The 13,036-nt window shown below is 37.7% G+C and overlaps 1 protein-coding gene across 1 annotated transcript; it reads right to left on the bottom strand.

The window, feature by feature from the left end:
* Positions 1-7,366: 7,366 nt before the first annotated feature.
* Positions 7,367-9,627, bottom strand: LOC117625378. Its single transcript, XM_034356943.1, has 4 exons — positions 9,588-9,627; positions 9,123-9,400; positions 8,454-8,996; positions 7,367-8,386 (listed from the first exon to the last, which is right to left on the bottom strand). The coding sequence occupies exons 1-4, from the start codon at positions 9,625-9,627 to the stop codon at positions 7,367-7,369; spliced, it is 1,881 nt and encodes a 626-aa protein (XP_034212834.1).
* Positions 9,628-13,036: the final 3,409 nt, after the last annotated feature.

A 13,036-nucleotide genomic window follows, 5' to 3' on the forward strand; every position in this document is an offset into this window, starting at 1 on the left:
GCTTAGGGCAGCCTAAGAGATTTACTTTAATTAATTGTTCAACGTCTCCATCTTCTCAACACAACATCTTTCTGACATTGATAGCCCCATCACATCAGACTATAACCTTACAACTCAACTGATCCTTCCAACTTCGAAGTTCAAGTAAGTGTTTTTTTAATTTTTTTTAATTTTTTTTACTCGGATTATAATATTTAATATCTTGACCATCATGATTTCTATGTTTTTTTTTACTCGTATACCAATTTGCATGTCATGAGTGAAGTGCTAATCATATTGATAAGAATGAGAAACCTATGTTGAAATTTCCATTAGAGATGGAAAAGCAAATGGCTGAGACTTACACACGTAAAATTTTCTATGAATTTCAAGATGAATTATGGTGTAGTTTGTTATATATGGTTGAGTTGACAAGTGAGACTGCCAATTATTGTGTGTACAAATTTAAGAGGAGAAACAATGACCATGGTTCCAGAGTGCGAGAAATTGTTCATGAAAAAGAATTGGATTTTGCTTCGTGTAGTTGCAAAAAATTTGAGAGTCAAGGAATCACATGTAGACACATCTTGGCATTTTTGAATACTATGTGGTTCACGTATTTGTCACATCAATACATCTTGAAGAGATGGACTAAAACTGAAAATTTAGAGAGAGTTTTTTATGATGACGGTCTAGAATTAAATGATTTTTCTGAAAAAATCATTTCTTGTGAGACGAACTAGATTGTTTCAACTTACTTCATATGTAATTGATAAAGCTATGACAAACGAAGAAGCAAGTGACATCGTAGCAAATAAATTACAAAATGCGCTTGAGGAGATAAAACCTATAGTTGATGCTACAAGTGGAGTTCCTGAAAAATGTAGTACTACTCGAGCACACAAGTTTAATACCACTTCTGATTAGAGCAAAAGGTTGTGGAAAAAGGCTAAAAAGAGGAAAAGAGAAAGGAAAGAGTAAGAGTAGGCGTTGTCATGGATGCGGAAAAATTGGACAATCACATGATAAAAGAAATTGTCCAATGCCAAAAAATGGGTGAGTGTAATTATTATTCAAATTATATATATATGAATATTGCATCAATCGTCTTAATTATTGTTTTCCTTTGATGTAGATGTGATGATGCAAATTCAAATTTATCTGATATAGATGAGAGTTCTTTCTCCACAGGTAATATTGATGTATAGATGTGTGTTAATTTATTGACAGAAAAATTGAAGTAACACATTCTGATATTCATTTTTCCTTTAGCAGGCTAAAAATTACCTGGAAGTACAAATGTGGGCTTCATACTACAGTCATGAATATGGGACATCTTGCACATGAGTCTAGACTATGCGAATAAACACGAGGACATGTGAATCTTTTAGTTTTTATATATATATAATTTTTCTTACAAAGATGAATTTGAACCAAAGAGATGCTGCAAGGACAAGTAATTTGTAGAACTTTTATATTTCAAGAGTTCTTTTAACTTTTTCTTAATAATAAGGTATTATTTGCTTAAAGTATTTTTTCTTACTGGAGCATGTCAATTATAAAGAAAACATAGGTATCAAACAAACAGTGACAATTGATTTCAAAGAGAGAAAAATGACGGAAAAAAGAGCAGAAAGAAAAATTGAAAAAAAGCGAGAGAAGGAAAAAAGAAAAAAGAAAAGAGAATGAAACAATTGTCAGAGAAGTATGAGAGTGAGAATGAAAAAATGAAACAGGGGAGAGAATGAAACAAGTGCGTCCATATTTGGTTTCAAAGTGAGAAAGAACGGACAAAAAAACAAAAAGAACGAATGGAAAGGCAAAAACGAGAGGAGGAATGTATCCACCCTTTTATTTTTTTATTCTTCTCTCTGTCTCTCTACCTCTCTTTCTTTTCTTTTTTTTTAAATTTTCTTTCTCTTTTTTCTTCTACTTCTCTCTCTTTTCTTCTTCTTCTTCTTCTTTTTCTCAGTCGCCATATCTCTGTCTCTATAAATTTTGTTAAATGCCAGATGCCATATACTGGAGAGATAAACAAAGAAACACCCATTGCAGAAAGTTTCATAACCCCCAATTAAATTTGTCAATTAATTTCTAGGTTATGATTGCATATGTACCGCTATTAAGGGGTGTGTTTTTTAGAAGATTGTTGACTTGTAGAGAAAAACAAAGAAACACCCATTGCAATCCACAAATTATCAAAATCCATTGTCCGTTTGATTTAGATAAATTTTTACAAGTCATTGTTCTCATAGATTTTTAACTCAAGTAAAAGTAACATATCTAAATTATTACAAGTCATTGTTCTCATAGCTTTTTGACTCAAGGAAAAGTAACAGGCTTAATGAAATGTCTGTGGAAATCTAGAAATTAAAGAGGCATGTGATGCATTTTCCACAAGCTTTTTGACTCAAGGAAAAAACAACAGGCTTAATGAAACCATTGTTCTCCTGGCTTAAGCCCCCTTTATTAAGAAGGAGAAGAAGCAGAGAAGAGGGGGAGAGAGACATACAGAGAGAAGAGAGAGAGAGAGAGAAATAGAAGAAGAAAGAGAAAGAAAATTAAAAAAAGAAAGAGAGGGTGAGAGACACAGAGAAGAAGAAGAGGGAGAAGGAAAAGCGTGAGATAATCGAGAGAAAGGTATGATAAGTTTGATATAATATTAAATTAGTTTAATAATCATTAAAGTGATTGCCACTTGCGGGTGAAAAAAAAAAATTCAAAAAGTTGATATGCGCACGGTTTTAAGTTTTGTCAATTAATATATATCAAAGCTGTAGTACCATTGGATTGATATGATGTTTCACATTTAGTGTCCGCATTTTAATTAAAATCCAGTCATCCTGATGTGAGCAAAACTATATATATATATATATATATATATATATATATTATTAAAGAGATTTCCTATTATTATAATATAATAATAGGAAATCTCTTCAACTATGCGAATTATAATAATAGGACATCAGCCGACATCTAGGGCTCTCTATAATAACAGGAAATCTCTATTTATTTATTATATATAAATATATTATTAAAGAGATTTCATTATATTGCCCTTGCCCTGGGTTAATGACTTAAATGGTCCCCCAACTATTACTCCAGTATCATTTTGGTCAATCAACTAAAATTTTCAATTCAAACGTCCTTAAACTTTTTATTTTGTACCAAAATCATCCTTCTGTCAAAGTCTGTGTATTATTCCGTTAAATCGAGGGACAAACCGTATTTTTAGATGAGTATCCTCTTCTAAAACGACCAAGCCACTGTAGTATCACATTCCCTCCCATTTCTATGAGAAGCTCCACCAAAACCCCAAAATTAGAACCCTAGGTTTGCAATGTCGGAGATTTCAACGACATCAAGTGGGACGAGTCGGTACTGCGCCTGTGGGACGAAGATAATTCGTCGGACTTCGTGAGATTTGAACCCAGGAAGAAGGTTCGATGCTTGTGATAAAAATTGGGTAAGTTATTATTTGGGTTGCAAAAGTTGTTCTTTTCTATTTGTAATTGCTTGATGAGGTCTGAAATTAGATAAGATTTGATTTGCCAGAATAGCAAAAGCGGTGTGCATTATTTCGAGTGGGTGGATAATGAAACTTGTCCAAGAGGAAAACAAGTGGTCCCTGATTTGCTTAGAAGACTTAAAGCAATGGAGGAGGAAGGTAGAGCAAAGGAAGAACAATTGAGAGCTGTGGAAGCAAAAAAGAAAGAACTATAGCAGAAATTGAAAGAAATGGTTCAGAAAAAAAGGTTTTGGAATGGGGTCATGGGCAAAGACAATTGATAATGTGGGTTTCCTTGATTTTTTCTTGGAGTTTGTTTATAACATTTCTGATAAGTGGGAAGTTGTAATTGTTATGGGGTGTAATATCCCACATCGACCAACGGAGAGGGGGTGATGTGCCTTATATGTACATGCCCAGCTCCATCTAGCACGAGGCCTTTTGGGGGCTCACTGACTTCGGAGTCGTAGGAACTCCGAAGTTAAGCGAGTTGGGGGCCAGAGCAATCCCAGGATGGGTGATCCATTGGGAAGTTGCTCGTGAGCTCCCAGAAACAAAACCGTGAGGGCAGAGAGGGGGGCCCAAAGCGGATAATATCGTGCTACAGCGGAGCCGATCCCGGGATGTGACAATTTGGTATCCCGAGATGTGACAATTTGATATTAGAGCCACTTTGCCGTGTGGTGCGAGTGTGCCGACGAGGACATCGGGCCCTTAAGGGGGTGGATTGTAAGATCCCACATCAACCAACGGAGAGGGGGTGATGTGCCTTATATGTGCACACCCGCATCCATCTAGCACGAGGCCTTTTGGGAGCTCACTGGCTTCGGAGTCGTAGGAACTCCGAAGTTAAGCGAGTTGGGGGCTAGAGCAATCCCAAGATGGGTGACCCACTGGGAAGTTGCTCGTGAGCTCCCAGAAACAAAATCGTGCAGGCAGAGAGGGGGGCCCAAAGCGGACAATATCGTGCTACGGCGGAGCTGATGTGGATTATAAGATCCCACATCAACCAACGGAGAGAGGTTGATGTGCCTTATATGTGCATACCCTCATCCATCTAGTACGAGGCCTTTTAGGAGCTCACTGGCTTCGGAGTCGTAGGAACTCCGAAGTTAAGCGAGTTGGGGGCTAGAGCAATCCCAGGATGGGTGACCCACTGGGACGTTGCTCGTGAAATCCCAGAAACAAAACCGTGATGGCAGAGATGGGGGCCCAAAGCGGACAATATCATGCTACGGCCGAGCCGATCCCGGGGTGTGACAATTTGGTATCAGAGCCACTCTGCCGTGTGGTGCGGTGTGCCGACAAGGACGTCAGGCCCTTAAGGGGGGTGGATTGTAAGATCCCACATCAACCAACAGAGAGGGGGTGATGTGCTTTATATGTGCACACCCGCATCCATCTAGCACGAGGCCTTTTAGGAGCTCACTGGCTTCGGAGTTGTAGGAACTTCGAAGTTAAGCGAGTTGGGGGCCAGAGCAATCCCAGGATGGGTGACCCACTGGGAAGTTGCTCGTGAGTACCCAGAAACAAAACCGTGAGGGCAGAGAGGGAGGCCAAAAGCGGACAATATCGGGCTACGGCGGAGCTGATCCCGGGGTGTGACAATTTGGTATCAGAGCCACTCTGCCGTGTGGTACGAGTGTGCCAACGAGGACGTCGGGCCCTTAAGGGGGTGGATTGTAAGATCCCACATCGACCAACGGAGAGGGGGTGATGTGCCTTATATGTACATACATGCCCACCTCCATCTAGCACGAGGCCTTTTGGGAGCTCACTGGCTTCGGAGTCGTAGGAACTCCGAAGTTAAGCGAGTTGGGGGCCAGAGCAATCCCAGGATGGGTGACCCACTGGGAAGTTGCTCTTGAGCTCCCAGAAACAAAACCGTGAGGGCAGAGAGGGGGGCCCAAAGCGGAGAATATCGTACTACGGCAGAGCCGATCCGAGGATGTGACATGGGGTTTGTTCCTTTTGAATGTAATGGTTCTGAAATGTGCATTAGTGTTCTGAAATGTTCTTGAATTGAGGTTATTTGAATATATGGGAGATGTCATTCCATTGAGTACAACAAAGTAAAAGCCATTCCATTGTTGACCACACAGGCAATTTACAAAATGAACATCCATATAAACATTCAAATTCCAATTACAGAGTTTGAGCCCATGAAACTAAAGACCAGCTAGACCAATTACAGAATTCCAATTACAAAATGCACTTGCCTAGCAAGTACATAAGCCAAAACAGACAATCAATTACATAGTTTGAGCTGTTCTAGCTCAAAACCAATTACACAAAGTACACAAAATCCTCCTGCCTAAAAAAGTACCTAACCTAAAATAGCCAAGCAATTACAAAGTTTTAGCCCTTCAAACTCAAAACCAATTACACAGTCAAAAGTCAGAATCAGTCCCTTTTGCCACAAAATCCCTATGGCCAGAAAATTACATATCCTAAAATACATAAAATAGGACAACCTTAGCAATAATTTCCCCTATATTGAGGCCATGTTATTATCATGGGAAATATTGTCCAAAGCTGGTCCTCCTTGTCCCCTTCCTCTTGCCACCTAAACAATGTAGTAATGTCAGGTGTATAAGAGTTGAAAAATTGGCAATTAATGAAATGAGTAAGAAATGAACCAAATGACAAAAACCTACAGTTGATCGTGAAGATGGTAAACCTCTTCCTCCACTTATGCCTCTTCCTAAGCCTCTTCCTCTAATTGCACTTAGCTTTGAAGATGATAAACCTCTTCCTAAGCCAATATGTGAAGATGGTAAGACTCCTTGTCCATTACCTCTTGTCACCTGGAAAAGTTACTGATCTTTATTGTTTTTCAATGACATAAACAATAAAAAATTGAAAAAAATGAGAAAATAAAGCTTGCACTTTCTTGTGAATTTGGGTAAACAGGGGCTTGAGCAATATTGCCTCTTCCTCTACTTATGCCTCTGCCTCCTTCTCCATTACCTCTTGCCATCTAAAAAAAATTAAAGATTTCAGCTTCTTAATGACTTTTGCAATTTAAAATCACAAGAACAACCAAAGCTTACACTTTGTAGAGAATTAGGGTCAGCAGTAGCTTGAGCAACATTTCCTCTTCCTCTACTTATGCATCTCCCTCTGCTTATGCCTCTCCCTCTTACTGTGTTAGAAGAAGAACCTTGCTCCATTTGTATTGAAGATGCATGAACCTGCAAATGTATAACAAAATTATTAATGTAAGTACGCCATAACATAGAACTAAACAAGGTGTTTAACAGTCATACCTATTGGGTTTCATTGTTTTGTCTGTCACATGTTGCTCTATTATGGCCTTTTTGACCGCATCCACCACATCTTATTTGAATGAAAACCCTTCTAAGCTTGGCTGGTGGGGCAATATAATTTGGAGGCATAGGGTTTGGTGGGATGGGGGCTGGTATTTCAACCTCACCAGGCTCCTTCGTCCTAACTCTTTTAGGCCTACCCGGTTGTTGCTTATAAAGTGGAGGTTTAATTGGAGGAAGACCACATTTACTCCATTGGTCCATTGAAGGGATTGGGTGAATCACAGGTTCATAAGCCTTCATATAAGTCTTTAGTTTATAACAATCATCCACATAAGCAATTGGGTTTTCACATCTTTGAAATATTGCTGAGATTGCATGGGGACATGGTATTCCACATAAATTCCACCTCCTACAAGAGCATGTCTTTGCTCTAAGGTCTACAACAAATTCTCCACCATAAATGTGGCTCACTTGATACAATTTCTCACCAGCCAATCTAGGAATGCATTGTGATGAACCTAGCTTGTTCTTCTCAATTATCTTGAAGATCCTAGGCCCAACAGAGTATCTCCAATTCTGACATGCAGACCTCCTACTAGCCATCCTAAGCATCACATACAATCCTCACCAAGCAACTCAAAATTGTCTTATCCCTTGCATCTAGTATGGCTGCATTGAAACTTTCACATAGATTATTCAACAAAAGATCACATTTAAAATGTGATTCGAAGTGAGATCTGCTCCAATTTTTTGCAGGTCTCTTCTTCAACCACTTCCATGCTTCCTCATCCTCATTTTTCATCTTCTCTATTTCTGCCTCCCACCAAGGCACAGTTGTAGCTCTTGCTGCAGCCCATAATATATGTTTCAGAGCAAGACCAATATATGATGCCCTAAAGTTACTGTACAGGTGTCTCACACACATCATGTGCTCTGCAGTTGGAAGTACTCTCTCAATGGCAGGTACAAGTCCCTTTTGTTTGTCACTAATCACTACCCAAGCTTTTTCATTTGTAATCCCTAAATCTTCAATAAGAAGATTGAAAAACCAAATCCAAGAGTCTTTACTCTCAATATCAACCACTGCATAAGCTACTGGGAAATAACCGTTGTTCCCATCCACCCCAACAGTCGTCAAGATCTGTCCAGGATAAGGCCCTTTCAAATGGCAGCCATCAACACCAATAACAGGTCTGCAACCTTCTAAAAATCCCTTCTTACAAGCAGCCAAGCACACATATATCCTTTGAAACACTGTCTCACCCTTCACAATCTGAGTTTTAATCTTCACTGTACTACCCTTGTTTGCAGTTTTCAATTCTTCTACATAATCCCACAATCTAGCATATTGTTCTTTGAAAGTACCTTCATTTAAATCTCTGGCTAGCCTGTTCGCCCTATAAACTTGAAGTTTGGTGACATTTATTTTGTAATCTTCCAACACATCTTGTTGAAATGATTTCAGATCAAAGTCTGAGTTGAGCTTCAACTTGTTTGCATATCTGTCACAAAGCCATTTTGATGTAGTCTGCCTAAGCTTGTCCACTCTTCCAGACTGATGTTCTAGGCTCAAAGTTTTTATAGCAAATGTCCCTTCCTCTCTACTAATCTTTGATCCATATACCTGGAAAGAACACCATTTCACACATTTAGCCTGAACTCGTATGTTGTCGTTTTTTTTTCAATTTCACTTCCCTACCCTCTATAATTGCAAGCTCCTTGATAGCCTTTATCAGTAGTTTTTTGTTTGCAAACTTCATTCCCAATCTAAACTCAGGATTTTTCAAATCCACATCTCTTCTATACTGTTTAAACTTTGGCAGTTTTATCTTTTTTCTACCATTACCCTCAAAATCAATCTCACTTCCACTGTCAAATTCTGACGTGTCAGCACCATCTGATGACACCTCTCCTGGAGCACCATGACTAGTCCTATCATCTGCTATATTCTCTCCCACAGTTGGCCTATCCTCTGCCTCATTTTCACTGAACTCATAATTACTGTCTTTAATTTCTGAATCTGCATCTTCATCTTCATTTGGCAATTCTGCCCCTTCATTATCAATTGTCACATGTGCCCCTATATCTTCATTTGGCAATTCTACCCCTTCATTATCAATAGTCAAATGTGCCCCTATATCTTCATTTGATAATTCTGCCCTTGCATCTTCATTTGGTACCTCTTTGACAGCATCTTCATTTGCCACTTTTGTCCCAACATTCTCAAAAGCCTCCTAATCTTCAACTTCAATATAATCCACCTCGTTCACTTGGTAATTCTGAGTCAAATCCCCATCACAATTCTATGCATTTGCATCATACTCATAGTCTTCAATCTCACTATAGTATAACACAATAACCTTATTGGATGGTATGTGACCAACCATTTCAACCACTGTAGCATCTGATGTAACAAGTTCCAGTCCACCCTCAAGATTTTTACACCTAATTTCTAAACGTTGCTCAACTTGAGAAATGTCAACCTCATACCCAAGACCTCTCCCAATTTTTAGTAAATCTAACAAGGACAGAAAATCCTCTATAATATTGTCTAAATAACAGACCTTACCCTTCTTATAAACCCCATTTTCAAACCAGCCCCCGTGATGTAATTCTAGAGTGCACATTCCATTGTTAGCTGCAAAATTGAAACAACAATATGTTATTCTAAAGTCATAGTTTTGTTGTTAATGCTAATGACAACAAGGGCAACAATGACTGAGTTGGGTGTGAATCAGACAACTAAGGGACCACAGCCATTTAAAAAACACATCATATTCAACATACATACACCACAACCAAGGGACCACAGACATAAAGCTTACACTCTACAGTCAATGTAGCAAAAGCCAAATCCACATCCATATACAAGAAACGATTCCTTTTTCCTTACTTTAAACATAAAACAACCAAAAAGCCGACACAAACACAGAAAAAGGAATCTTTATAAAGAAACCACAGTTCCAGACAAGGACAACTCATCCATTTCCAAGGTACTAAATGAACAACATTATCAAAATTGCAAATTATAGAAAAAATTTAAGGACGTTTGAATTGAAAATTTTAATTGATGAACTAAAATGATACTGGAGCGATAATTAAAGGACCATTTAGTTCATTAACCCTATTGCCCTAGTGTTGTTGTTTATAAATCTTACAGCCGATATCTAGGGGCTCTCTCCCACATTGGCCTGGACCACTTGCACCCTTCCTTATTTCAAAGTCAAAGGAGTAGATATCAACATACTGCAAGCACCACTATCCTAGGTACTTGATTCCAACTTTTAACCATTGATAATAATTTTTTGTTCTATTTTTAGTTTTTATATCATCTAACATGATCACTGTAGGTAAAAACATATATTAATATATTACTAAATTTTTTAGTTGAAATTAGAATTACCAATACTATATCTTAGTTTATGCTTAGACATTATTCACTATATTTACCTATTAATAGATTTCTTGATCATCCTATTCATAGATGGACATTGATATTGAGAACGTATTGGACTTTGACGGTGGTACTCAACAACCAATTGAATGCTCAATAAGAGCTGAGAACCAAGAACACATTGCACAACCAACTGATGAAGACCCAAACTAAGATTCTGGTGGGTGTGATGATAACAGTCAAAATAAGAGAAAGTTAAGATCTGTTGTTTGGAATCATTTTAAAAAACAAAAGATTGGAGATGTGTGGAAAGCAATGTGTAATAACTGTGGGAAAAAAACTATCGGCTGGAAGCAAAAATGGAACTACACATTTGCATGATCATTTCAAAATATGTCCTTTGAGGAAGCAAAGAGATATAAAGCAGTCTTTGTTGTATCCTACTAAATCAAATGATGGAGGTGTCAAGCTTGGTACGTATAATTTTGATCAACAAAATGCAAGGAAGGAGCTTGCTTGTATGATTATTTTGCATGAGTACCCGATGTCCATGGTTGAACAAGTCGGTTTTAGAAGATATTCAATGGCTTTGCAACCCTTGTTTAAGATGGTTTCTCGAAACACAATTAAGAGTGACATCTTTAAAATATTTGAGTATGAGAGGGAAAGAACAATGAAGTTTTTGGAGACAAATCAAAGTAGAATTGCAATTACAACAGATATGTGGGCCTCAAATAATCAAAAAGAGAGGATTTATGGCCGTCACGTCTCATTTCATTGATGAATCTTGGAACTAAGTCGACTTGTGAGGTAATTTATTTCGTTTTGACCAAGATGAAGTGAAATTGATGGCCTAAACAATGGTAACAAAGTTTGAAAAATATTGGGATACAATGCATGACATGATGAGATTGGCAAGTATTTTGGACCCAAGGTTTAAGATGAAATTGATTTAGTTTTATTTTCCTCATATATAAAGAGAAGTTTTCCTTGGAAATTGAGAGGATATGCAAATTGGCTTATAATATTGTCAAGGAGTATCAGTCCAAGTCTAATTCAAGTGTTACTCATGAATTTTGTCAATCGTCAATTTCTACCTCTTCATCGCTGGCATATCAAGTTGGAGTTGGGAACTATATGCACAAGTTTGAATCTTTGCTTTCTAATTCAACTAATGTTGAGCTCATTAAATCAGAGCTGGACCATTATTTGGAAGTCTCTTTTACCTAGAACTCTTGATTTTTATATATTATCATGGTGGAGAACAAATGGCATCAAATATCCTACTTTGCATGATATTGCTACAGATATTTTGGTCATTCCTGTGTCTACAATTGCTTCAGAGTCGGCATTTAGAACTAGTGGAAGAATTGTAAGCCCCAATATCGTAATCGACTTCATTCAAAAATTGCGGAGGCCTTAATGTGTGCTCGAGATTAGCTATGGAATGAGATAAAAGGTATTGAAAATATGTTATATAAATTTACTATTAAATGTAATTGTTACTTAGTATTTTCTAATTATTCATGTTTATTGTGAATAGGTTCAAACTCTATAGCATTGTCCCAGGGCTGCACATCTGATAATGATGTTGAGAATGAGGTAAATTAGGAAGAAGTTGAAAACATCACTTTGTGCGATTGAGATGTGTGATGACTACCTCTATAATGATGAACATGCCTTGGACATGTAATTTTAATATGTATTAATTTTTTTTATATAGTCTAGATTTTTAGTTAATAACAATTGAATTGATACATATATTTGTGCTTATATATATAGTGTTTTTTTTTTCATTCAACAAAGTAATTTTTTTTATTGATTTTTCTTCAGTAATGGGGTGAGTAGGGGAACCCATTCCCCAATTAAGGCGGAGATGGGGATTCCCCACTTAGAATATTGCGGGTATGTATGCGAGGATGGGGGGAAATGCTTAATGGGGATAGGGATGGAATGACATACCCACCCTCAATTCGACCCAGTGCCATCCCTACTAGGGATGGGAAATGGAAGATTCCTTTCCTTATTTGGTAATTTGGGGAAAGTAACCAGGAAATACCATTTTATTTCCTTTCACATGTTTGGTTTGTGTAGGAATGTAAAACAAAGTTTGTTTAAATTTTCAATTATACCCATGTGAAATCAAATATTAAAAAAAAATGCATTTAATGCTATATTGTAATTCTAAATTGTTAATGGAGACAAAATGGTCATGAAAATGTGTATTTAGTGTTGGCTCATTTTCTTAAACTTTCCCATGAGGAGGAAAACAAAACCGAAGGGGGAGGATGGCTTCACTTTCCCCTTACTATTCCATGTGCCAGACAACCATTTCTCATGCTTAGACTTACCAAACATGGGAAAACAATTGATTTCTCATCCCCAAGCCTCCTTTCCCATTAACCAAATGAGTAGCTAACTTTTTTTTCCTTTTCAACAAGGCTAACTACTCTAATATATAGGGATGACGATTGAATTCAACTGCAAAAGAGAAAACCATGACAAACTGGTCTAATCCACATATGTATATGAGAATGGACAATAAATACCGACCACCATGACGATCACCGTTACCACCACATAGTTCATACTCTTCTATGCATGCAAACAATTGGGGCCATAAATTTCCCAACTGTTGTGTATTTGGGAAGCTTCTGTAATGAGAGATAAAAATGAGGGGTTATAATGAGGGGGTTCAATTTAGCAGTCCAATAATAACTATGCACTAAATCGAACGGCTATTAAGGAACCCTTCATTATGGCCTCCCTGTGTGTGTTTGACTCTTTCCATTAGGGCTGGGCATCTAAAGCCGAAATACCTAAACTGTACACTAACCATACCCTACCAAATCGATTTCATACCGTTTCGTTTGGGATAAG

The sequence above is a fragment of the Prunus dulcis genome, chromosome 4 (genome assembly GCF_902201215.1).
Source record: "Prunus dulcis chromosome 4, ALMONDv2, whole genome shotgun sequence".
Classification (NCBI taxonomy): Eukaryota; Viridiplantae; Streptophyta; class Magnoliopsida; order Rosales; family Rosaceae; genus Prunus; species Prunus dulcis.

Excerpts from the sequence above, each read along its gene's own strand:
- LOC117625378 (XM_034356943.1), bottom strand. The coding sequence starts at position 9,627 with ATGGATGTGGATTTGGCTTTTGCTACATTGACTGTAGAGT. Across the intron at positions 9,401-9,587 it reads TGCTACATTGACTGTAGAGT|CTAACAATGGAATGTGCACT; the intron begins GTAAGCTTTATG and ends TCAATTTTGCAG. Across the intron at positions 8,997-9,122 it reads GTCACATACCATCCAATAAG|GAGGCTTTTGAGAATGTTGG; the intron begins GTTATTGTGTTA and ends GTTGAAGATTAG.